Consider the following 27749-nt stretch of genomic DNA (forward strand, 5'->3'; position numbering starts at 1 on the left):
AGTGTTCAGTATTTGGGGGTGAATTTCCCATTCGTGGACCTGTTGGTGATCTCGAGAGAGATTGTCTGCGAGTTGATTTTGTATCCCTGGTATAAACTGTGCAATTAGGCGAATTTGGTTGTGAATTGCCCAATGCCAAATTTTTTGTGCTAACATGCTTAACTGCGTGGAGTGCGTCCCTCCCTGCTTGTTTAGATAATACATTGTTGTCATGTTGTCTGTTTTGACGAGAATGTATTTGTGAACTATTATTGGTTGGAAAGCTTTTAGTGCTTGAAAAACTGCAAGAAGTTCTAGGTGATTGATATGCAGTTTTGTTTGATGTACGTTCCATTGTCCTTGTATGCTGTGTTGATCGAGGTGTGCTCCCCACCCTGTCATGGAAGCATCTGTTGTTATTACGTATTGTGGCACTGGGTCTTGAAAAGGCCGCCCCTTGTTTAAATTTATGTTGTTCCACCACAGAAGCGAGAGGTAAGTTTGGCGGTCTATTAACACCAGATCTAGAAGGTGACCCTGTGCTTGAGACCACTGTGATGCTAGGCATTGTTGTAAGGGCCTCATGTGCAGTCTTGCGTTTGGGACAATGGCTATGCATGATGACATCATGCCTAGGAGTTGTAATACCATCTTTGCTTGTATCTTTTGTGTTGGATACATGCGTTGTATGATGGTGTTGAAATTTTGAATTCTTTGTGGACTTGGAGTGGCTACTCCCTTTGATGTGTCTATTATGGCTCCCAGGTATTGTTGTACCTTGCGTGGCCGAATCTTGGATTTTGTGAAATTGACGGTGAACCCTAGTTTGAAGAGGGTTTGTATGATATGATTTGTGTGATTTGAGCACTCTATTAACGAATGGGCCTTGATTAGCCAGTCGTCTAGATATGGGAACACATGTATTTGCTGCCTTCTGATGTGTGCAGCGACTACCGCTAGACATTTGGTAAAGACTCTTGGTGCGGTTGTTAATCCGAAAGGCAGTACCTTGAATTGGTAATGTATTCCTTTGAATACAAACCTTAGGTATTTCCTGTGCGATGGGTGAATTGGTATATGGAAATAAGCATCCTTGAGGTCTAAAGTTGCCATGTAGTCGTGCAGCTTTAGCAATGGCAATACTTCTTGTAGTGTGACCATGTGGAAGTGGTCTGATTTGATGAAAGTGTTGACTACTCTGAGGTCTAGGATTGGTCTCAGTGTTTTGTCCTTCTTTGGTATCAGAAAGTACAGTGAGTAAACTCCTGTGTTTATTTGTGTGTTTGGCACTAATTCGATTGCATTCTTTTGCAATAGTGCCTGCACTTCTATCTCTAGGAGATTGGAATGGTGTGTTGTTAAATTTTGTGCTTTTGGTGGTATGTTTGGAGGGAACTGTAGAAATTCTATGCAGTAACCATGTTGGATAATTGCTAGAACCCAAGTGTCTGTAGTGATTTTCTCCCATGCTCTGTAATAATGACCTATTCGTCCCCCCACTGGTGTTGTGTGGAGGGGGTGAGTGACATGTGAGTCACTGTTTAGTAGTAGGGGTTTTGGGGCTTTGGAATCTTCCTCTATTTCTAGGGAATTGCCCTCCTCTATATTGTCCCCGAAAACCTCCTCTATACTGTCCTTGGTAACTGGACGGTGTGGCTTGTGAGGTGCTGGCTTGTGTGCTTTGACCCCGAAACCCCCCTCGAAAGGGCGGTTTACGGAATGAGCTGTAATTCCCTCTGCTCTGCGGGGAGTAGAGTGCGCCCATGGCTTTGGCAGTGTCCGTATCTTTTTTGAGTTTCTCAATCGCTGTGTCCACTTCTGGACCGAACAGTTCTTTTTCATTAAAAGGCATATTGAGAACTGCTTGTTGAATCTCTGGTTTAAATCCAGACGTTCGGAGCCATGCATGCCTTCTGATAGTTACAGATGTATTAATTGTCCGTGCAGCTGTATCTGCAGCGTCCATGGAGGAGCGGATCTGGTTGTTGGAGATGGCCTGTCCCTCCTCAACCACTTGTTTTGCCCTATTTTGGAAGTCTTTGGGCAGATGTTCAATGAGATGTTGCATCTCGTCCCAGTGGGCTCTGTCATAGCGCGCAAGTAGTGCCTGGGAGTTCGCGATGCGCCACTGGTTTGCAGCTTGTGCTGCGACTCTTTTACCAGCTGCATCAAACTTGCGGCTTTCTTTATCTGGGGGTGGTGCATCTCCAGATGTGTGAGAGTTGGCCCTTTTCCTAGCTGCTCCTACAACAACAGAGTCTGGTGGCAGCTGTGTTGTGATGAAAGCCGGGTCTGTAGGAGGCGGCTTATACTTTTTTTCCACCCTTGGTGTGATTGCCCTACTTTTGACCGGGTCCTTAAATATGTCTTTTGCGTGCCGGAGCATACCAGGGAGCATAGGCAGGCTTTGGTAGGAGCTGTGGGTGGAGGAGAGTGTGTTGAACAGGAAATCATCCTCGACCTGTTCTGAGTGGAGGCTTACGTTGTGAAATTGTGCTGCTCTAGCCACCACCTGAGAGTACGCGGTGCTGTCTTCTGGTGGAGATGGTTTTGTAGGGTATGCCTCTGGGCTGTTATCTGACACTGGGGCGTCGTATAGGTCCCATGCGTCCTGGTCTTGGTCACCCTGGCTCATGGTGGTGTGAGCTGGGGAGTGTGATGGCGTTTGTGCTGGTGAAACGTTAATCACGGGCGGAGGAGAGGGTGGTGGTGTAACTCTTTTCACCACTTTTGGTTGTGGTGCTTGTTCCGTCTGGAACTCCAACCTTCTCTTTCTCCTAATGGGGGGAAGGGTGCTTATTTTTCCTGTCCCCTGCTGAATGAAGATACGCTTTTGCGTATGGTCCGCATCCGTTGCTTGTAGCTCTTCCTCAAACCTATGCTTCTGCATTTGGGAGGTTAGCGAGTGCTCTTCTGTATAAGAGCCTGAAGCTGGGTCGCTTGCAGTTTGTTTCGGCGTCGAAACTGTGTCTGCGTGTTTTTTCGGCTCCGAGGTGACTTTTTTCCTTTTCGGGGCCGAAACCTCTCGGCGTCGATCTGTTTCGGTGCCGCTGTCTCGGCGTCGAGCCGTGTCCACACCGGCATCTCGGTGTCGAGGCTTGTCTCCAGCACTTTCTCGGTCCCGAGAAGGCTGCGTGCCGGTGTCTCGACCGGAGTCGGACGATCTCGGCACTGTTTGGGCCTTTTTCGGTGCTGACGGTCGGTCACCGATTTTATGGGTTGAGCCATGGCCTGATGGCAGTGGCGTCCCCTGGGCCTTGTAAATGTTTCTTTGTGTGGTTTTCGACGTCTTACTCACGGTTTGTGTATCGTCGAATCCTTCGGAGTCTGAGTCTTGGATCGAGAAGGTACCTTCCTCTTCCTGTTCCTCGAACTCCCGTCGGGCTGTCGGTGCGGACGCCATTTGAAGTCTTCTGGCTCGACGGTCTCGGAGTGTTTTTCTGGACCGGAACGCACGACAGGCCTCGCAGGTGTCTTCGCTGTGCTCAGGTGACAGGCACAGGTTGCAGACCAAGTGTTGGTCTGTGTAGGGGTATTTATTGTGGCATTTGGGGCAGAAACGGAACGGGGTCCGTTCCATCGGCGTTCTTCAGCACGCGGTCGGGCCGACCAGGCCCCGACGGAGGATCGAAAAATTACCCCGAAGGGCACCGGAGCTCTTCGATCTTCGATGCGGTGTTGAATGTAAGTATGCCGATCCCGAACGCAACAATACCGACGAAAATCTTCCGAAATTAACTATTTTTTCTGTTCCGAAACTCGGAGCGACAGGAACACGTCCGAACCCGATGGCGGAAAAAAAACAATCGAGGATGGAGTCGACGCCCATGCGCAATGGAGACAAAAGGAGGAGTCACTCGGTCCCGTGACTCGAAAGACTTCTTCGAAGAAAAACAACTTGTAACACTCCGGCCCAACACCAGATGGCGAGCTATTGCAGAACATGCGTATCTACAGCGACAGATGCCATCGAACATACAGTTTTGACAAAGTTTGGCTAGGGAGAGAATTGCAGATTGGGTTAAGGACACAGACTATCATTAGCACCTGAAGGAACTCTGGCTTAGCATTGCTTTGGGTGTATAGGGGACACCGTTGACCTGGAGGCCAACAGATCTGGTGTGGGGATTTAGGAGTGAAAGAGGGTAAGAACCAACTGCAGAAAATAACTGGCAATGCAGAAGCAGCCGAACATGCACGGACACCAATTAGTGCAAGCAGAGCAATGCTGATAGCATTGTAAGCCTCTGTAATGTACATGAACGTACACAATCAAACACCGGAGCTTCTCAAAAGAGAATAGCCTGGAGTTACCCGTTTTTAATAATAGCAACACTCACCAAAATTAATGATGGGTAGATGCTGAGACCACTGAAGATTCAACATGCATCGATCACATGCAGAAGGCTACCATCCTTTACAGGCTGTCACTGACAGAGATTGGGATATGAAAGAGATAAAGCTACAGAGGAGTAGGGGAAACTCCTGCCTGATAGCGACATCCTATATGTCTGGATGCTTTACTTTGAATGAAAAAGGGTCAAAAGAAAGGATATTTACCCACAAATGTTAAAAGTTCCAGTGTTAATATTTTATGATGCACCATATTAAATAACTACACAATATCATTTCGAAATTATATACTATCCATGTCAATCTACTCAAATCTGCTAACCAAACAAAGGTGATTTTACAACTGTAATGCTACACACAGTTTTGCCAAGCATGCCTTCTTCCTGATAGGATGGACCCCTAACCCTTCCCGCATCACTGTATAACACTTCATGCACATACAAGTTATGGCTTAGAAAATAGCTATTTTTAGGATGCACACTACACCCCCCACAATAAGTGAATTTTACAAGTTCATTCCCACCTGCCCACCACAGTTGTCATATCTAACAATCAGGAATGCATGTGAATTTCAACAGTACTCTCTGCTCAGTACCTATCAGGACATACCATTGCTCCAGAGACACCAAAAAATGGTCACTCTTAGGCAACACGTTAAGGTTAAAAACGTACACCTTCATACACTCCAGAGGGCACCAAAGCCATATGGTTGGCAAATTGCCACCTAGTCAACATCACTCATTCACCAAACCAACACAAACACACCATGTAAAATAAAATTCATCATCCATTTACCAAACCCTAAAATACATAATTCTAAACAAGTAAATGACAATCAACCACTCAAGCCAGAGAAAAACAAGTTACTTAACTTCGGTAACGAATTATCTGGTAGAGACTATCTAGCTGCAGATTTCTTACCTTGGAATTTCCTGGCGTCAGCTTCGAATCCAGAATTTTTCTGCTGAGCAGTACCCTGCGCGCGCCGACAGGTGTCGTCATTCGGGTCCATGTGCGTCGTCCGGCTCCGCATCACCAGTGTCGTTGGAGCCGTCTGTGACGTCAGTGTTCTATATAGGCACCACCCGGCGTGCGTACGTCAGTTCTTTTCCACAACTTCCTACGCCATAAGCGCAGTCATGGAAGAACCAACAAACATTTTAGTTTTATGCTTGATTGTTTGAGGAAAAAGACATGCCCTTAAGAAAGGCAAAAATATAAAAACATGATACATATATCCGCAGAGCAGGGATGTTTGGGTGGGTGTAAGGAATCTGCAGCTAGATAGTCTCTCTACGTGATAATTCGTTACTGATAGAGACTTCCAGCTGCAGATTCCTTATCTTAGAATAGATACCCAAGCTATAATTCATGCCCCTCTCTCCTCATCTGGCTATCCAGGTCGTAGTGTCTTGCAAAAGTGTGCAAGGAAGCCCACATTGCCGCTTGGCAGATGTCAAGCACTGGCACGCCACAAGCTAACGCAGTGGTAGCAGCTTTTCCTCTGGCAGAGTGAGCCCTCTGGAGGCTGCTTCTTGGCCAAAGCGTAGCAAATCTTTATACAGAGAACGACCCAGCACGAAATAGATCGAGTCTGTACTGCCTGACCCTTCTTTGCACCAACATATCCCACAAAGAGTTGGTAGTCCACCCGGAACTCTTTTGTGCTGTCAAGGTAGAACGATAACTCGCTTTTTGGGTCCAGCTGATGGAGACGCTCCTCTTCCTTAGAGGGATGCAGTGGTACAAAGAAGGTGGGCAGGGTGATATTTTGACCCAAATGGAAAGGGGTCACCACCTTGGTAAGGAAAGAGGCACGAGCTCTGAGGACTACTTTATCAGGATATATCGTGAGATACAGCAGTTTCGATGATAAAGCCTGCAGCTCACTCACTCTCCTGGAAGATGTAATTGCCACCAAAAAGGCTGTTTTGATAGTGAGCAGTCGGAAAGGACAGTTATGTAAAGGCTCAAAAGGAGCACACATTAGAAAAGTAAGTAAAAGATTAAGATCCCACTGGGGCATGACAAAAGGCACAGGTGGAAACATATGCACGAGCCCTTTTAAGAATCTCTGTACAACTGGAGACTTGAACAAAGATGGTTGGTTGGGCAAGCGTAGAGAAGCCAATAAGGCAGCAAAATAGCCCTTAAGAGTTCCGAAGAAGGAACCCTGTTGGGCGAGTGATAGAATAAACAAAAGGACATTAGATAGAGAAGAAAGAGGATCAATTGACCTCTGTGTACAATATGAAACAAAACATTTCCACCGGCAGGTGTAAATCGACTTAGTAGAAGGATGCCTGGCTGCCAGAATGACATCACAGACTTCGGGAGGGAGGTCATAAACCATCAATTGTCACTGCTCAACCTCCATGCATGAAGCCGCAAAGTTGCCAGGTTCGGATGGAGAACCTTCCCCAGCTGCTGCGACAGAAGATCCTCCCGAAGAGGCAACCTGACTGGAGGACTGATGTTCATCTTGAGAAGCTCTGGATACCAGACTCTCCGTGCCCAATACGGAGCCACTAGGATTACTTGGGCCGAGTCGTTCTTGATTTTTTTATAGAAGTCTGCGCAGAAGTGGTGTGGGCGGAAAGGCGTACAGGAGGGCTGAACTCCACTTGCGACGAAAAGGATCACCTAGCGATAGCCCCTTTGGAATCTCCAACGCGCAAAACTGCTGACATTGCGTGTTCTCTACGGAGGCGAACAGATCTAACCAAGGCTCTCCCCACCGCTGAAAGAGTCCTTGCGCCACCTCCGGATGGAGATACCATTCATGATCCGCTAAGCATCGTCGGCTGAGTTTGTCCGCCCTGATGTTCAGAGACCCTGCCAGGTGTTGAACCACCAGGGATATGCCCTGCTGTTCCAGCCATGTGCAGAGACACAGAGCCTCTTGACAAAGGGTCCACGACCCCACACCACCCTGCTTGTTGCAGTACCACATTGCTGTACTGTTGTCCGTGAACACATGCACTACCTTTCCCTTTCACAACAGGAAGAAATGCTTTTAATTCTAGCCAGATCGCCCGAATCTCCAACAATTTGGTCTGGAGCCCTGATTCCGCCAGAGATCAGTGACCTCTGATCGCCACCTCTCCCAGATGGCCGCCCCATCCCAAAAGTGACGCATCTGTCACTACTGTGAGATCTGGTTGGGGAAGGGAGAGGAGTCTGGCTTTGACCCAATTGCAGTTCACTAACCACCACTGCAGATCCTTTGCAGTTCCCTCCGAGATCTGAACCACGTCTGTAACATTTCCCTGAGGTTGTGCCCATTGGAACTTCAGGTCCCCCTGCAGAGCCCTCATATGCCATCTGGCATGCTTGACCAACAGGATGCAGGAAGCCATGAGTCCCAACAGCCTCAGAGTCTGTCTCACCGAAATCCAGGATAGAGGCCGAAACATCGGAATCATAACCTGAATATCCTGGGCTGTTCGGGAGGATAGGCCCGATACTGCACTGTGTCCAGAACAGCTACAATTAAAGTGAGCATCTGAGAGAGAGACAGGTGTGACTTCGGCACATTTATAGTGAACCCCAGTGAATGCAGGAGGTTCGCCGTCGTCTGGAGATGGGTGACGAAAGCCTGGGAAGTCCGAGCCTTCAACAGCCAAACGTCTAGGTTGGGGAAGACTGAAATCCCTAACCTGCGCAGATAAGCTGCCACCACCGCCATTGCTTTGGTGAACACCCGAGGGGGAGCACGGTAAACTGAAAGTGCTCTTGGCCCACCTTAAACCACAAGTAACGCCTGTGGGCGGGCAGGATGGGGATGTGAAAATGCGCATCCTGCAAGTCCAACGCTACCATCCAGTGTCCTTGGTCTAGGGCAGACAAGACCTGAGCAAGAATGAGCATCTTGAATTTCTCCTTCTTGAGGAAGAGATTGACATCCCTTAAATCCAGGATACGACGAAGGCCCTAGTTCTTCTTGGGAATCAGAAAGTAGCGGGAATAACAACCACTGCCTACTACTGACATCGGGACTCTTTCTAAGACAGCCGTAACTTCCTCGCAGAGCAAAAACAAATGGTCCTCCAACAGCTGTTCTTTTATCGGATGGATAGAAGGAGGGAAAGACTGGAAGGGGAGGGAATAGCCCTTCCGTATGATCTGCAAGACCCATTTGTCCATTGTGATGGAATGCCAGTGAGGGAGATGAAATTGAATCCTCCCTCCCACAGGCTGACATGGTCTCGCAGAACCGCACTAGGAGGGCTTGGGCGCAGTGGAGGGGGGCTGTGTGGTGGCCGACCGCCTCTACAAACAAGAGCAGGAGAGGGAAACAGTGGGGTGGGAGATAACAGGATGGGGGAAGTTAGTAAGGATAAAGGGAGCAGTAAGAGAGCAGGCTAAGGAGAGTAAAGAAAGTGATGTGCTTCCATGCACTGATAAAATTAAAATAAAAACAGTTCCTTCATGTCAGCAGTGGAAGGATACAGCTCATCCAATTAGAAAGAATATTAAAGAAGAAATATTTCACTGAGTGGTGTATTTTTGTGGTGCTATATTGTGTTATTGTATGATTTATTGCACAAATACTTTACACATTGCCTTCTACGTTAAGCCTGACTGCTCAGTGCCAAGCTACAAGAGGGAAGGCACAGGATAATTTGGATTGTGTGTGACTTACCCTGACTAGAGTGAGGGTCCTTGCTTGGGCAGGGGGTAACCTGACTGCCAACCAAAGACCCCATTTCTAACACTCTTTATTTGGTGAAGGGGTACCTGCCTGTAGCTTGCATGAATGCTGTTTACTGTGCTGTGTGAGTGACAAGGGAATTGGACAGAACATGACCACAAATGAAGTATTGTATAGGTATCATATTTCTTCTCCACACTGGATGTGGCCACTCTTGCTTTGGTTGGGTCCTTGACATTCTCAGTGGAGCATTTCAGCATGGCCGTAAAAAATGGGCGGAAATTGTACAGACCACTAAGTTTCAAGAGGAACTCATCGTCCCTCTTTCTTCAAATGAAGTGGTGGTTTGAAGTGTTTAGTATAACTGTGTGGTAGACAGGTGTATTGCTGTGCAGAGAGATTTTGACAGGATATGGCTCCACAGATGGGTTGATTGAAAGGTCTACACTATAGTCCTGCCAAGGGACATCCCAATCATCCATTGCCACTGGGTCACATTAAGAGTGTAGCTGGTGCCAAGGGCCCCGGGTCGTGGTCCTGGTCCGAGTGAATGGAGTGGCCCTGGGATGGTAAGTGTGCATATGTGAGCACCTGGGCTTCTTCTTTAGTATGGCGTCTGGTCTCCTTTCTCTTCAGCAGCGAGGAGTTGAAATCAAATCAAATGAAAACAGGACTTATAAAGCACAGCTAATCACCCATGAGGGTATCCAGGCACTGAAACCATGCTGCTCGGGCAGAATCTGTTGATGAAGCAGGTCTTGAGCCTCTTTCTGAATTCCTCAAGAGAGGGCGAGGGAGCGGTCCGGAGGTGGAGGGGGATGCTGTTCCAGGACTTCTCTGCGAGGTAGGAGAAGGAGCGTCCTCCACTTTGCCGTGGCAGATGAAGGGGTTGTGAGCGAGGGAAAGAGGCAGAGTGCAGGGGCCTGGAGGGTTGATGATAGCTCAAGCAGTGGTTGATGTATGCTGATCCTTGATTGTGGAGGGCTTTGTAGGCATGGGTCAGCATCTTGAAATGACATCTCTTGTGGACATGGACCCAGTGGAGTTTCTTGAGGTGTGGGGTGACGTGGGTCTGTTTGGGGAGGTCACTCTGAGTAGAGCTTGAAGTAAGCTTTGGTATAGACATAGCTATTCTCTGTTCTGAGGCAGGCACAGTGGGCTCCCGGTCTTGAAGCCCAGGGTTGCAGCATCCAGGACCTGCTTCTGGAAGCATAAGGAGTCTATGAAGTTTGAGAAGGGGCTTCTAGCATGGCATTCTCAGGGCTATCCCTTGCCCTGGAGTAGAGGGTCTGGTCAAGGTCCAGCTCAAGATGTAAAGTCCACCGTGTGAGATGTAACCTTAGGACTTGATATGGTGATACTAAAGGGTCATTAAGAAGATAGCTCTCTGAAGGCAGATCTGTTAGGACTCTGCTCTCCATGGGTCGCTGAACACAAAAGTGCCCTCCCTTTTCACCATCAGAATAGGTTCCAGTTAAGCCCACAATAGACAGTGCTTCTGGAAAGCCTCAGCCCAGTATTATGGAATGCGCCCAACCATCTATGCTGTTAGAGGAGACTAGTCTCAAAAAGGATTTACAGGCCAGGCAGGTACACTTGTTGTGGACCAATGTAAGGCAAAAATTACATACCCGATGCTGGTTCAACCACACAAACTTTTTGTTATAACTGGGTACAGAACTTACAAAGGTGAGTTCCTCACACCTTTCCCTGACAAGAGTCATTCTCATGCAACCTTATCTTGAGATTCTTCATACAATTTGGCACTGAAGTGTTCAAATCAAATCAAATAAGGATTAATAGAACACAACTATTCACCTATAAGGGCCTCAAGGTGCTGAGGGGCTAGGTCCTCTGTGCTTCAGTTGAATAGCCAGGTTTTATGGCCCTTCCTGAATTGAGGTAACAATGGTAACTGCTTGTGGTGCATGGGGCAAGGTGTTCCATCTCTTTGCCGCGAGGTAGGCGAAGGTTCCTCTTCAAGCCGAAGTCTTCCATTTGCGGAGTACAGTGGTTAGTGCCTGTTGAGTGGAGCGGGGAGGACTGCTGGGGAAGCAAGAAGGTGATACAATGGTTGAGGTAGGTGGGTCCTAGGTCATGGAGGGCCTTGTATGCGTGGATGAGGAGTTTAAAGTTGATTCTTTTCTCAACAGGAAGCCAGTGGAGGTCGCTTATGTGATTGGTGGTGTGTTCACCACGGGGAATGTCCAGGATGAGTCTGGCGGAGGCATTTTGGGTGTGCTATAATTTCTTCAAGCGTTCAAAGGCCACACATAGTACCAACACGTTGAAGGTGAGCATTCTTTAAATCTTCATCTGAGTATCAGCTTCTGTTGCATGACAATACTGGAGAGTTTGAAGATAAGCACAAACCAAATAACGAAAAAAAAATCTTAGGTGCCTGAGGTGGAGTCTAGGTCCTGGCACATTGTGGGTATCTGGGAAGGTATCACAATATACTTGGAAACTGAAATCTCTTTTTCGAACTTTCAACATAGTCGCCCAACACTAGATGGAGGGGTGTGAACAGCATGTGATCTACAGCTACGCATGCTGCAAATAGTTACTTGGCTGTAACATTTGGTGTGATTAGGGTCAGAAAGCCAACCACTTAATATTAATAAATGTTCCTGGACGTGGATAACAGGAGCAGTAATATGACTCATGTTGATGTTGTTCTAGAGCCTACAATGTCTCACAACAAATCTTGCATCTTCAGATTCTATCTACTCTCAGGTTAAGAAGCAAATGGATGTTTGGGACAGAAAAGTATGGAGGTCCTGTAGGGTAAGACAGCGTTCAAATTCCTCAAGTCAAGAGAAAGTACACAAAGGAGGGGGAACCAGTAGGACCTATTGGCAAGGCCTGAGTAAAAGCAGAGCCACGCATACACCATCACTTCAAAATGTAACCTTCCTGCTTTGGACCATGACAAAGTGCTCAAGATCTCTCCAATAGTGGGACCATCCTCAAATATTCTGTGGTAAAGAGGATTAGGGAATAGGAGAATGTAGTTTAAATGTTTACGTTGAAGAGTACTAGTTTGCTGCTGAAATTAACAACAGAGTAAATTATGCATAACAGAAGCACTATATTTTTAACTGCTAAAAAGTGTAAAGGCTCTGGCAATAAACAAAGTTATCAAAATGGAAATCTGTTTACGTCAAGGTCCACCATACAATACTATGTAAAAGGACTGTTTCACTTGCACAGATGATTACCTTTCTCGAAGTTCACTAATTAGGTCTAGTTTTTTCATAACTAACTGCAGAGGAAGCAGCTCTTCATCTTTGAAAGTTTTCTGCAATAAAGAAAATTAGAAAAAAATCTAGTACCATTAAAATGTAATTAATAACAATATTATTGTACAACAAGCTCACTGACTTATCAAAATAATTCACATATTTGAGTAACAATTGCTCTGATAATAGGTAGGTATCAATTTCCTCTACCATTAGCTGGTACAACTGTACAACTTGAACGTATTTCCCATTACACACATTCGGGAAATACATTGTGCACACATTCTGCAAGTAGTAATCAATGTTCACGTTTAAATTTTGTGATGAATCCTTTCAACACGTACAGAGTTGCAAACTTGCAACTCGAAACTATTTGCTAATGCCCCCTTAACATTTATCTAGAGTAAGATCTGGCTTTATTTTCATTACTTTTCACGCATACTCATACAAGCAAAAGGGAAAGTTATATTGTATGTTCTACAGTATCATGCTAAGATTAAACAAACCAGGCATTATAAAAGAAAATGGTGACACCTGTATGAGATCCTGCATTGTAAAGCAATAAATGGAACTTCACCTTTTTACAGGACACAAACAACCCAACCTAGTCAGACAGCATAATTGATGAAAGATGATGCAGAATACTCTTCAGGATACCAGAGGGAGTATTGCCTACTGATCCCCGGTGGCACAACGGGTGTGTGTGACCGTCTTCTGCGCCACAGGGGTAATGCTGTATTACAGAAGGAGCCACAGATGTTTGTGCCTGCCTTCTCTAATACATGTGGCCCTGGTCAGAAATAAAGCATCAGCGCTTTCTCAAAGGTGGAGTGTTCTCTCATTTGCATGGGGGTGTGGCCCATGCAAATGAGGTAAACAATTTGTTTCTGTGCCTGTGTCATTATAGACAAGGAACAAAGAGGCTAACAGGCCATAAGAAGGCAGAGTGTGCCCCTCTGGAGGAAGAGGTAAGTGGCCACATGAACTCCCAGAAATCCCCCTGGAGGCTGATGCAGCTACTCACTGCACCCACCTGCAGGGATCACTGTTCCCCTCTGAAGTGCAGACAGGGGCCAGATGCACAGGAAAAAAAACTGAGTGGTTCCTTAAAGCAGCCACTTTGCCTTTCACTAATGAGCTGCTACCAGGGCAGGTGCAAGTTCACAGCTGCCCTGGGGAAGCAAAATGACTGCAATAGGGAAAACTGTCCTTGTTTGCGCAACGTGCACCACTTGAAAGGTGTACCCCGGTGCAAACAGGGTCAGTGTACATGTTACATAATGCAAGCTCAGATGTGAAATGATATATATCAGCACTTCATCAGCTCTAAAAATAAAATATCATCCAGGGTCAAGGTAAACCTGTACAGGTATGTCCTAACTACTTTAAACTTCTGGTGATACATCAATAATATATTATTAAACTGAAATAAGGCTGGAGTGTAGGACCAAGAGTCTTCAATGATGACACAGGACTTCTACATCAAATCAGTTGTGCACAATAGATTCAGCGATCATTTTCATCATAGCAAACCTTGTCAAATTCACATATTCACCCCGCTGACTTACCTCTTTCTTGTGAAATGATAAATGTGGGCGCACTTGCCATGTATCACAAACAAGTAATCAAGCAAATGTCTCATTCTTTGAGTGACCAAAGATGCTTGTAAATCAGCCATCTAGCTCTTCTTTTGGAACCTCTTTCCTTAGTACTCCTCTTCTCAATAGGACACTGCAATAACCTAATGAGGAATACACACCATGTTGCTTTGCTCCATTTCCTCCATTCCACTCGGTATGTTTTTGGATCACCCCTGTTTCATGTTATAAGGGGGAATGGGGCAGGAGGATCGCCAGCATTCAGTGCTTAGGGAGTGCAACCGTACAACAGCAGAGCACTCACCGCTCCATGTCACAGCTCACAACTGCAACCTGGGTAATTGCAGCAAGCAATAGCCAACTACAGTCGTCCACCAGATCATCTCCACTCCTTTTCCAAACTTATATTCTCCCCATCTCCATGATAGAAATTGATCCTTAGCACACTTCCTCCTAGCTATCACCATGTTTCCTCTTGATTGTTGAGGCATGGTTGGGATGAGGCAGTTGGACGCAACCTAGTTCTCCCTTTTAATCTGCCTGGTATCTCCATGAATTCCCTGCCTGGTACGTTAAATATTATGAGACCTGCAAGAAAATCACTACTAAGTGGAAAATAAGTTCATCGTAGTTTGTTTAAAACAGAATTTCTAACAATGGACGGTCAGTTAATATCCAGAAGAGATAGTTACTGTTAAAATCACTTTTCAAGCAGACAAATGTGGAAACAAATTAAACCAAAAGTGTTAAGACAGTATGCCAGAAGTAAACGTTCCTATCCTTAAAATCCTTCCAGCATGTCCACATCAGATTTATATATCCTTACCATTTGTGTGCCTACACTTAAAGCAAGTGATGCAATAAGTCTTCTTTGTCTGGTGCTTGGTCCATTTAGGGTATTTTCAGCCAAAACCAAGGCAGAAAGCACATCAAGTCGCTGCTCGCTGTATTTTTTATCAGATATAACTCTTTTCTGGAAATGAAATTAAAAAAAATAACATTTAAATGCTTTACCAAATGCCTTATGAATCCCAACACAGGTAAATTTACAAACTTAGCTTTCTAACCAACTTTTCCCACCTGCTTTAAACCCACTCTCTTTGACACAGCCACGAGGTAAAAAAGATCAACACTTGAAATGCACTCTCATGCAAACCAAAACAGTAAACACACTTCTTACTTTTTTCCTGAACAAATAGCACTGCTGCCGAAGCCGACTTCTTGGTGTCACCCTCTCTTACAAGGCCAACCACTCAAACAGCACATTCCCCAAGAGCAACTGGGAACAGAGGATAAGACCTAAAACTTGGGGACTTCTTTTGCTCACATCTGGTCTGGCTCTGGAGTAGATTTGATTTTTAGTGAATGTTGCCCTTGAGTTTCTTTGGAAATGAGACTGTTTTGGTAGTGTGAGGCTCCACATCCTCTGAATGGGAGCAGAAGGTTCACTCTTCAGGTTGAGCGATCTCACTTTCTAACAAAAGTGTGACTTGTGGTGGCGGTTTACAAACATAGTCCTTACTGGTGAACTATCTCTGTAGGGCTAGTTTCGGTGTAGACTTTCTCCTATCTGGGAAAGGTGCATTTTATTAGCAGACTTGCATGTATAAAGTGGAAGGGAGGCTCATCTTAAAAGTGCCTATGCCCAAAAGGAAAATGTGGCTGTGAAGAGCAGCTGCACTGAAGGAGACAAACTACTTTGTTTTCCAATCACCTATGCAATTATAGAACAATAATCCGAACATCCGCTAAATGCTGTGGGATGACCTCAAACATAATCAATGTCTGATGAAGGAATGGTGAAGTGGGGCCAGGCCAAACAAGGTAAATGACAAGAGGACATGACCTGAAGACCACTAGGTGTATTTACTTTGTGGTCTTTTTTGATTGATGAGATGAACTCTGATAGATCACTGAAGGTGCTTGTACTGAGACCTAAAAAGGACACGTGACAATTTGTTAATGTGCCAGGACTTACAATACTGATGTATCAATTTCCATGTATCAGGCGAAGGGCATTTCAAGACAAGGTAAAAACAATGCGTGCAGAAGAGAAACTGCAAATGCATGACACCATTACTTCTTCAGTGACTAAGGCAAATGTCAGTCTCAGAACAAATAATAATGGAGCTACCAAAAACACCAAGCAGAAGATTTAGTCTTACGTGTGAGTAATAGTTTTTTTATCTGATACAACATTTTGCTAGCTTAAGAAGATTAGCTGTGGGTATTTTGACAGAGTGGATTTAATGTCTGGGGAAATGAGGCACTGGATGTGGTAAAAACAGATACACATCAGACGAGGCGAATTTACACGTGGAGATTTACTACAAGAAAATGTACTCTTACACATTTGAGTAGCTTTACTACCTTTGCCTATTCATCATTTAAGAGTATAAAGTTACCTAAAAGTGCAGACTTACATGTGCCTAATGTAGGAAGCTGGCCTGGTGTGTGGTGAGCACCTGTGGTGTTATCACCTTATACCAGGTCCAGGTATCCCCTACTAGTGAAGTATAGGTAGTGTCCAGGAAGCCAGGGCTCTCTAGAGGAAGCTGTGGATGAGCAGCCAAGACTTATCTAGGAGACATGTAAAGCTTATGCAATACCACTATAGTCACACAGCACTCACACACATGAAAGAACTACACATTGTTACAAAAATAAAGGTACTTTATTATAGTAACAAAAATACTAGAATACTGAATAGGCAATCTCCCAACTGAAGGTAAGTAAACACGCTTTTATATACACATTAGCAATCAGTAAATAACATAGAAAGCAATCGGCATTCGTGAAAGCAACAGCAAATACTGAAGGGCCTAGGGGAGGGACAAACCCTACACTAAAAAGTGGAATGTGAAAGGCATTCTCCACCCAAGGAAGTGGAATGAGTTGAATGGAGCTGGAGGAACTAGAAACCCCAAGAGCTGAGTACCAAAGTGACCCCCAGCAATCAGGAGAGCAGAGGTAAGTACCTGGTGCTCCCAAAAAACCAATAGGACGACTCGGGAAAATGATTGTGCAAGATTCAACCAAAACTGGAAGAACCCAAAGGTGGACCCTGACAGAAGAGGACAGGCAAAGGAAGGGGACCAAGTCCAGTTCGAGCTCAAGTGTCCAGTTGTGGCAGTAGGCACTACCCACCCTTCTGTGGATGCAGGACCAGGTCAACGGTGGATGAAGAAGGTCAGCAGTGAGGCACAGGAGCTGAGGAGGAGTCCCAGAAGTGATGCAAGTGATATCCCATGTCAGGCAGTCAGTTAGTGGTGCTGGAAAACCACCAACAAGTCTTGGCAAATGCGAGAGACAGAGAAGAAGGTTTGCAAGGCTGAAGAGGACCAGTAAGGTCCAGGGGACTCGACCCAAGGAGGGAAGTCCAAGGTGAGCCTCAGCAGCTGAGAGTCACAAGCAGAGGAGGCAGCCTCCACAGGCAACCCACTGGCAGCAGGCACAAGAGTCGCAGTGAGGCCCACTCAGCACACCTAAAGAGGAGTCCCACGTTGCTGGAGCAGCAGGTAGGAGACTGTGCTTTGCAGGAGGGAGTGCTGGTGGCCGGGGCTATATGAAGCCGAAGATCCTATGGAGGAGAAACAAACAAGCCTTGGTGCACAGGGGTACTGTCCTGCAAGACGAGGTAGGGCTTACCATCTCCCAAGTTAGACAGCTGGTAGAGGGGAACAAGGGAACCACTCAAGACCATCCCCTGTGATTAAGGATCCATGCACTTCCAAAGGAGAGAAGATCCACGCAGCTGGCCGTCATTGCAGTTGGTGACTGTGAATGCAGGGGAGTGACTCCTTCACTCCAAGGGAGATTCCTTCCTACTTCTTGTGCAGGCTGAAGACTCGCCGACGTCAGAGGATGTACATCCAGGGAAATGTTGCAGCTCCTGGAAGGAGCCGGAGAAACAATGTTGCAGAGCGGAGTCGTCGCTGTAGTTGCAGATTGTCGGTTCCTGGAAGGTCCAGTTGCAGTCCCAGTGGCCAGAAGATGAACTCAATGATGCAGAAGAGTCCTGCTGGAATCTTGCACATCAAATCTGAGGACCCACCCAAGAAGGAGACTCTAAATAGCCCAGAAAGCAGCCTTGGTCAGCTAGCAAGGTGACCACCTATGTGGAGGGGGCTGTGACATCACCTAACTGACCTGGTCACTCAAATGCTCCCAGGGGCCTCTGCCCACTTTGGATTCAAGATGGCAGAATCAAGTGACCACCTAGAGGAGCTCTGGGCACCACCCCCAGGGTGGTGATGGACAGGGGAGTGGTCACTCCTCTTTCCTTTTGCCCACTTTCACGCCAGAGCAGGGACCAGAGGTCCCTGAACTGGTGCAAGCTGGTTTTTGCAAGAAGGGCATAAAATGTGCCCTTCAAAGCATTCTGGTTGCTTGGGGAGGCTACCCCTCCCAAGCCATGTAACGCCTATTTCCAAGGGAGAAGGTGTTACCGCCCTCTCCCACAGGAAATCTTTTGTTCTGCCTTCTCGACCTGAGCTGGTCAAGCAGCAGGAGGGCAGAAACCTGTCTGAGGGGTGGCAGCACCACAGGCTGCCCAGCAAACCCCAGAAGACTGGTAGGAGCAATGCTGGGGGTCCTCTAAGGAGCACCCAGAGTGCATGGATTCATACAGCGAATACTGGCAACAATATTCGGGTATGATTCCAACATGTTTGACAACAAACATGCCCAGGTTCGGAGTTACCATTATGTAGCTAGACACAGGAAATGACCTGTGTCCAGTACATGGGTACAATGGCTTCCCCACACTTATGAAGTCCAGTGTAATGGAGCTGGAGTTCATAGGGGCACCTCTGCTTATGCATGGGTGTCCTCACACAAAGGGACCTGCACTCTCCCCTCTGGGCTAGGAGGACCTACCATAGGGGTGACCTACAGTGACCTGGTGCAGTGACCTGTAGAGAAATGGTGCATGCACCTTTTCACGCAGGCTGCAATGGCAGCCCTGCAGGCACATTTTCCATGGGCTGCCATGGGAGGCACAATACATGCTGCAGCCCATTCCCTGGGTACCTAAGTACCCTATACTAGGGACTTATATTGGGCACCAACATGCCAATTATGGGGTGCGCAAAGTCCTAAATAACCAAATTTAAAGGGGAGGGGGGCACAATCACTGGGGTCCTGGTTAGCAGGATCCCAGCGGACAGTCAAAACACTCTGACAGTAGGCAAAAAGTGGGGGTGATCAGGACAAAAAGAGGGTACATTCCTACACCTACCCCCTGAATTCAGTGAGTGGAGCCTACTTTATGAGTGTAAAGGTACTACTTATAACTTTTCACACGTAAGCGGAGGTCTGTCTCACTGGGATGAAGATCTCTCTTTGTTAAAATAGACAAAAAGATTTAAAAGTATATAGACCTAAAAAACAAAAATACTTAAATTATTTCAATTGAAATATTACTGTAAATTAATGTAAAATATTTCTAAATATAGAGCTAAAAAAACAACTTAATTAGCTTAATTTTGAACTGAATATTTAGTTAGTTTGATTATATTAAAAACTATTTTTTTAAGGATTTAAATAAATAAAAATCCCAACTAAATACCATTTATATTATGCAATAAAATATTTAAAATGTGTGTACATAACTGATTTCCATTAATTGAATTGCTATTTTTTGAACATTTTTTATAATCAACTAAAAATTATGTTTTAATTATATACTTAATTAATAACATTAAATTCAATGTGTTTTTATTTTTTAAAAGTTCAAATATAATAGTTTAATATTAGTTCCTGCTTCCATTATTTTCTATGGGAGGGTGTTGCAGTACCACTGGTTGGCCATGTGTAATGCTGGCACTACTTCAGCTCTGAGCTGAAGTAAGTATACTACTGCTTTAGGTCCTTTTTGCCTGTAGTAACTTTAGAATTACAGTTTGTAAATAGCAAAAAAATTCCTCTTTTGTGGGGACATGTCATCATGAGTCTGACACCTAATGAGAAACCTCTGACTGCGTAGAGGTTGAAAAGCCAAGGTCTTGACAGTTTTGGTCATCCAGAGATAATGGTAATCCCTTCCAGCAGCCAAAATGCAGCAAAAACATTGAAGCAACGCATCAGATGGTGTCTTCCAGAAGGAGCCCTGGATGGAAGAAAAAGTCAGAAAGCAAAAAAAAAACCTCCTAGTTGACAGCAAGGCTGAAGGACTGTTATACTGTTCCTATTAAGATAATAGGACTCCATATTAGGATAAAAGAAATTCAGAATGTGGGGGCCCGAGTCCTTCCACACAATTGGAAACTGTCAGTCCAATTCCCGGCTAGCTCACAGGTCCTCATTTTCATCCCCAACCCTGCAGAGTAATCGGTGATTATGGAAATCTTACATGACACTGACTCCTCAGAGAAGTCGTGGGAACAGACTTCACCCTTTCGTTGTATTACCCATACATTCCCAGGCGAAACACAAGAGAGATATGAGATACATTTTTAATACATTTATTGAAACTATTGTAATCTTGCATAGAAAGAACGAGCTGAGATTATAGGGCAGATGATACAGAGCAATGCATAATGAACATCGTAAAGGTAATGAACAATTCAACCATCTGAGAAATTGATATGCCTCTGGCCCAATCGTGGTTCGTTAACCACCACTCCAGATATTTTCTGCTGTTTTTGTGAGCAGGTGAACAAGTTACTTACCTTCGGAAACGTCGTGTCCGGCAAAGCCCATATCTAGCTGTGGATTCCCTATCCTTGAATTCTCCCAAAGCGTCAGACTGGATCCAAAAGATTTTCATGTTCTATATCCCTGTGCGCTAGTAGGTGGTGTTGATCAACACTGCATCAGTTGTTGGCATCATCCGCGCTGGAAATTACATTGTGGTGCCTATACAGGGAGTGCAGAATTATTAGGCAAATGAGTATTTTGACCACATCATCCTCTTTATGCATGTTGTCTTACTCCAAGCTGTATAGGCTCGAAAGCCTACTACCAATTAAGCATATTAGGTGATGTGCATCTCTGTAATGAGAAGGGGTGTGGTCTAATGACATCAACACCCTATATCAGTTGTGCATAATTATTAGGCAACTTCCTTTCCTTTGGCAAAATGGGTCAAAAGAAGGACTTGACAGGCTCAGAAAAGTCAAAAATAGTGAGATATCTTGCAGAGGGATGCAGCACTCTTAAAATTGCAAAGCTTCTGAAGCGTGATCATCGAACAATCAAGCGTTTCATTCAAAATAGTCAACAGGGTCGCAAGAAGCGTGTGGAAAAACCAAGGCGCAAAATAACTGCCCATGAACTGAGAAAAGTCAAGCGTGCAGCTGCCACGATGCCACTTGCCACCAGTTTGGCCATATTTCAGAGCTGCAACATCACTGGAGTGCCCAAAAGCACAAGGTGTGCAATACTCAGAGACATGGCCAAGGTAAGAAAGGCTGAAAGACGACCACCACTGAACAAGACACACAAGCTGAAACGTCAAGACTGGGCCAAGAAATATCTCAAGACTGATTTTTCTAAGGTTTTATGGACTGATGAAATGAGAGGGAGTCTTGATGGGCCAGATGGATGGGCCCGTGGCTGGATTGGTAAAGGGCAGAGAGCTCCAGTCCGACTCTGACGCCAGCAAGGTGGAGGTGGAGTACTGGTTTGGGCTGGTATCATCAAAGATGAGCTTGTGGGGCCTTTTCGGGTTGAGGATGGAGTCAAGCTCAACTCCCAGTCCTACTGCCAGTTCCTGGAAGACACCTTCTTCAAGCAGTGGTACAGGAAGAAGTCTGCATCCTTCAAGAAAAACATGATTTTCATGCAGGACAATGCTCCATCACACGCGTCCAAGTACTCCACAGCGTGGCTGGCAAGAAAGGGTATAAAAGAAGGAAATCTAATGACATGGCCTCCTTGTTCACCTGATCTGAACCCCATTGAGAACCTGTGGTCCATCATCAAATGTGAGATTTACAAGGAGGGAAAACAGTACACCTCTCTGAACAGTGTCTGGGAGGCTGTGGTTGCTGCTGCACGCAATGTTGATGGTGAACAGATCAAAACACTGACAGAATCCATGGATGGCAGGCTTTTGAGTGTCCTTGCAAAGAAAGGTGGCTATATTGGTCACTGATTTGTTTTTGTTTTGTTTTTGAATGTCAGAAATGTATATTTGTGAATGTTGAGATGTTATATTGGTTTCACTGGTAATAATAAATAATTGAAATGGGTATATATTTTTTTTTGTTAAGTTGCCTAATAATTATGCACAGTAATAGTCACCTGCACACACAGATATCCCCCTAACATAGCTAAAACTAAAAACAAACTAAAAACTACTTCCAAAAATATTCAGCTTTGATATTAATGAGTTTTTTGGGTTCATTGAGAACATGGTTGTTGTTCAATAATAAAATTAATCCTCAAAAATACAACTTGCCTAATAATTCTGCACTCCCTGTATAGGGGCCACTCAAACATGCTGATGTCAGTTTCTATTCACGGCTTTCCACGCCAGAAGCAGGAAGCCATTAAGAACACGGATCACTGGTGTGTCAAAATTAAGGCCCTTAAAGGGACATCCTTGCCCCTAGAAATCCGCTCGCACAGCGGGGAAGATAGTGGGTCAATAAGGAAGCTGCAGATGGATATAGTCTCTACCAGATAAGGCATTACGTAGGTAAGTAACTTGTCCATCTGATACTAGACTATACTACAGAATATACTATTTGGACTTGTGAAGAGCATGGCGTCCCAAAGGCATCCCAGTGCTGCCATGACGACACTTCTTGAAAGTTGCTGTATGGAGTTACTTGTCAAATAGCCATGCTTTAAGTAGTTTTCGGAAGGTAAGTTCAATGTCTGCTGTTCGCAGGTTCAATGGCAGAGTTCCAAAATGTAGGGGCATTGAATCTAAAATATCTACCTCCGCTTCTGGACATTTGAATGCGAGGGACCACAGCTCTGTATTTATTGAAGAGTGGAGCGACCTCTTTGAAGTGTAAGGAGATATGGACTTCCAAACAAAAAGGGGACCCTGTCCCCTAAGAGCTCTATACACAACACAAAGAGATTTGAATGTAATTATTTGTATCACTGGTAACCAATGAAGATACTGAATCCCTGGCTTCGCTGATATGAATCTTGGTATATGGAACAGAATGAGAGCCACTGCTTTCTGTACAGCCTGTAGCCTGTTGATGACCGCTATGGGTGTTCACAGGAATAGAGAATTACCATAGTCAAGACGATTGAGGATCAGTGCCTTGATGGCTGGTCTTCTACATATTTCAGGGTGTAATGGCAAGATCTTTTGGAGCCTTTTAAGAATTCCAAAACAGCAGGCAGAGACTTTAATAGCCTGAGTCTCCATCAATTGACTTTCATCTAACCATACACCCACACTTTGTATAGATGCTTTTGGCGTGGGGGACGGATCCAAACAATCTGGCCACCAAAGGGACAGTAAGGGAATACCACTGTTCACCAATATCATCAACTCAGTTTTGTTTCCGTTCAGTTTCAAACAGGATGTCTCCATCGACCTGGCAACCGCCTTCATGTGAGGCCCAAAAGCAGGTACAGACGGACTCTTGATCGGGGCGAGTGAGGCTACCAACTGGGTATCATCTGCAAAAAGAAATTATGAAGATCCTGAATTGTTTGACAATGTCTGCAAGAGGCTGCATATACAGATTAGATAGCAAAGGGCTTAATGAGGAGCCCTTGTGGCACTTCACAATTAATAGGGAAAATGTCACAGAAAGAAGATTTATCGAAGACCTGGAATGATCTGTTGAAGAGGAAAGACCTAAGCCAATCCAATGCAACTCCTACAGTTCCCACATGTGAATCCTTTATAGAAGAATATTGTTATTCACAGTGTCTAAAGTGGCACTTAAGTCAAGAAGCATGACTTCTACAGTGTCACCATGATCAAGCCATTTTTTAGATTCCTCCACTACGGGTAAGAGGGAAGTTTCCGTACTGTGACTGGGTCAAAAGCCATTTTGAGTAGAATGGAGAATGTTGGATTTAATTAATTCTTATAATTGTGAATTAACATGTCTTTCAATCACTTTACTCGTTCCTGGAAGCAAGGATATTGGTTGATAATTTGCCATGCAAGAAGGATCTGCATTTGTTTTCTTTAAAATAGCTTTGACCACTGCATGCTTCCATTGTGTTGGAACCAGTCCCTTCTCCAAAGACAGATTGACCATTTCAAGGAAAATGGGAAACATGATCTCAGCTCCTAGGACTAAAATCCTAGGGTAAGCAGAATCACATGAGAATCCTGATTTAACTTGGCTAAAGATGGTAACAAAGCTTTCATAAGATAAAGATGAAACTTCTTAAAGAGTCTTGGTTCTACCTTCCAGGCTTTTTGACTGATCGATATGGCTCAGTGGTTCCTACAAGTTGTTTAGTGACCTATAAATATGCATAATCTTGCTATGAAAGCAAGTGGTCAGCTCTTTACACCTGTCACTAGAAGATTCTAGGATTGGGCCAGTGGGTCTAGGTTCAGGCAGAACATTAGTGATAGAGAACATTTCTTTAAAGGAATTAGCAGCTTCCTTGATTCTGGCTTTGTAGTAGGCAGCTCAGGCCAGCTTTATTTCCATATAGTAAATCCTAACTGATGCCCGACTGATAAGAGACTTCTAGTTTTAGATTCCCTACCTATGAATAGATATCCAAGCAATACCATCCCAGGACGTGGGTCTACAAATCAATTTCAAGCTAGAATGTCCAGAAGGACTAAACGGGAAAAGTGCCTGTTCCTACAGATCTAACTTTCTAGGCAATAGTGTTTGGTTAATGTGTGCAGAAATGCCCAACTTGCTGCCTAAAAGAAGTCCAGAACCAGAACTCAGCATGCTAATGCAGTGGTCGCAGCTTTATTTCTGGTAGAATGAGCACACAAACCCTTGGGGGGTTGCTTTTGGGCCAGTCTGTAGTACATTTTAATGTAGAGTATGACCTATCTGGAGATGGCCCACTTCTGCACTGCCTGACTTTTCTTCATACCCTGACACCCTACAAAGAGTTGGTTATCCACCCAGAACTCTTTTATACAATCAAGGTAGATAGACAATGCTCTTTTTAGGTCCAGGAGGTGGAGTCTCTCTTCTTCCTTAGAAGGAGGTGGGGGTGCGTAAAAAGTAGGCAAGGTGATAGACTGGCCTACATGGGAAGGTGTGACCACATTTGGCAGAAAAGAGGCCCTAGTGCAAGGTAACACTTTGTCAGGATAAATAGAAAGATAGGGTGGGTTGGATGATCAAGCCAGCAGCTCACTTACTCTGCGGGGACATGTAATTGCCACAAGGAAGGTTGTTTTCAATGTGAGAAGCCTCACGGGACACTAGTGAAGAGGCTTGAAAGTAGTGCACATCAAAAGGGTCAGAACCAAATTAAAATCCCACTGGGGCATAATGAATGGGGATGGAGGGAAGTGATGTGTAAGACATTTGAGGAACCTAAGTACAACAGGAGACTTGAACAAGGGAGGTTGATCAGGGAACTGTAAAAACATAGAAATGGAAGATATGTAGCCCTTAAGAGTGCCCAAAGCAGAGCCCTTCTGGGTAAGGAAATTAAATGAACAGTAGAACTTCAGAAAGAGGTACAGAAAGAGGATCACAGACTTGTCTGTGCACCATGCTGCATATTTCCTCCAATGACAGGCGTTTTGGGGCAGTGACATCTGGCTGCCAAGATGACGTTACAGACTTTGGGAAGTAAGGTCAAAAGCAGTAATTTGTCATCTCTCCAGGCAAGAAGTCGGAAAGTGGACAGATTTGGGTGAAGAACCCTCCCCCTGCTGCTGCAACAGAAGATCCTCCTGAAGGGGCAGTCTGATTGGTGGATCGATCTGGAGCCTCAAGGATTACGTGGGCCAGGTCATTTCTGATTTTCTTGAGAACTCTGGGCAGGAGAGGTATGAGCGGAAAGACATACAGAAGGCCTAAAATCCACTTGAGACGAAAAGTGTTTCCGAGCGATTGCCACCTTGAAAACTCAAGTGCACAAAACTGCTGGCATTGTGCATTCCCTGCGGTGAATAGATCAAACCAAGGCTCCCCCCACTGCTGAAAGAGACATTACGCCACCTCCGGATGAAGATGCCATTCTAGATCCAGAAGTCATTTTTGGCTGAGTTAGTCCACTCTGGCGTTCCAAGACCCCGCCAGATGTTGAAACACAAGGGATATACCCTGATGTTCCAGCCATGTCCAGAGGTGCACAGTCTCCAGACGAAGAGTCCACGACCCAACCCCACTGTAGAAAAGTGCCTCTTCTGACATGGTAAGCCCCCCCCACACCCCCTACCCCCACCACCACCACCACCATTCTACTTTTTGCCTGGTTTCTGGTGCAATTTCGACTGAAAGTGCACCGGGGCCCTCCTAAACAGATCCACAGTGCAAGATCTATTTTCCCAAAAATGGCTCAGTCGCTTTGCCCAATTGGAAATCCTGCTAAAGGGAGGTCTCTACAGGGGTGCAGCACAAATTGTGGCACCCTCAGGGATCCTCTCACCAGGTGCACACAGTACTGCTTTCACAGGCTGCCTGTCTTGGTGAGGAACTAAAATGAAAACACAACATGGCACACAGCCTGTGTGCCCTGTCCGCTTTACACTGCATGGAATATATGTAAGTCACCCCTCTACCAGGCCTTCAAGTCATAAAGGAAGGGTGCATTATATTACATGCAAGGGCAAACCTGCATGAGCAGATATGACCCTGCTATGTCTTTGTCGATTCTCAGACACAGTAAGTGAACAGGGAAGCCATTTTACACGCGCTGGGCATTGGTCATTACGAGGTCCCCAGCGACGTGATGGCTTCACTGAAGATAGGGATGTTTGGTATCAAACATCTCGTATTAATAAACCCTCACTGAATCCAGTGATAGATTTATGAATACATGCACTCAGAGGGTACCTCAGAGGTGTGCCTTGAAAACCTATGAACTCCTAGTGTGGCCACTGACTGGTCAAAATCAGTGAGGCCACCTTAGGCAGAGTTCCGCCCCACGGAGGTAAGAGCCAGTGCTCTCAAGCCTTCTCACGGTAGAAATGTGACCTCCTCTCCCAAGCATTAGGATGGACAGAGCGGGGAGAGCTTGCCTTTGTAACGCAACCCAGGTCTCTCCAGGTGGTGGAAATGACCAACACCCCCCCCCATCCTGACTCAATTTTTTGTTGCAGCACAGGCAGCAAAATTAAATTAGGAGGCGTGCCCACTTCAAGCCAGTCCTACCCCTAAGGTGGAGAGCTGAAGTGGACACTACTTTTGTAATTCTTCAATCTTGTTTGGAAGGAATTAGGTCACTAGTGTTAAGATTATTGCCACTTCCCCAACGGAAGTGGTCGTAAAAAGGGTGTAGTCACCCTAAGGTTGAGTAGCCCACTGGCTACTACCTGGCTCTCACTGTAACATCCCTTAATTCAGTATTTAGGTGGCAGCCCTGAAACCTAAAACTTCGATTTTTGATGACCTAAGAAAAGCTGGACCCTTCCAAGTCGCACCATCAGAGAAGACAACAGACATCAACTGACATGGCCCCAGCCCTACCGGCCTGTGACCTCCAAAGCTTTAGGAAGACTTCCTGACTTCGACAAAGATCAAGATCTACTGAGAACAGCAGACCTGTTAAAGAAGAAATCAACTTTAAAAGAAAAGAACTCTGCCCTGAGGAACCACAAAACAGCCCCTGGACCCCTCCCCCACTTCCCCACCCCCTGCACCAGATGCTCACAGCTCGAGTCCAAGTGGTCCACCGGTCCTGTGAAGGCTCCCCAGAGATTCTGAGTATGAGTCCACCATAGGCTGACCCCTGCTGGACTCTGCCATAAAGCATGCAGCCTCAAACCAAAGACTCCCCCCTAACCGCAGCCTGCCTGGTAAGCTGTTCTGATGCCAAAGGACACTCCTGCAACCAGAG

The 27749-nt window shown here is 45.5% G+C and overlaps 1 protein-coding gene across 1 annotated transcript in view; it reads right to left on the reverse strand.

Annotated features, from left to right (window-relative positions):
• The window catches only part of WASHC4 (WASH complex subunit 4), a 923504-nt gene that overhangs the window by 546418 nt on the left and 349337 nt on the right, over positions 1 to 27749 (reverse strand). Inside the window, exons 17-18 of the mRNA XM_069228973.1 lie at positions 14653 to 14799; positions 12208 to 12287 (exon numbers count right to left, since the gene is read on the reverse strand). Coding sequence (XP_069085074.1) covers positions 12208 to 12287; positions 14653 to 14799 — 227 coding nt within the window. The remainder of the gene's footprint in view (positions 1 to 12207; positions 12288 to 14652; positions 14800 to 27749) is intronic.

This window comes from Pleurodeles waltl, chromosome 4_1, assembly GCF_031143425.1.
Source record: "Pleurodeles waltl isolate 20211129_DDA chromosome 4_1, aPleWal1.hap1.20221129, whole genome shotgun sequence".
Classification (NCBI taxonomy): Eukaryota; Metazoa; Chordata; class Amphibia; order Caudata; family Salamandridae; genus Pleurodeles; species Pleurodeles waltl.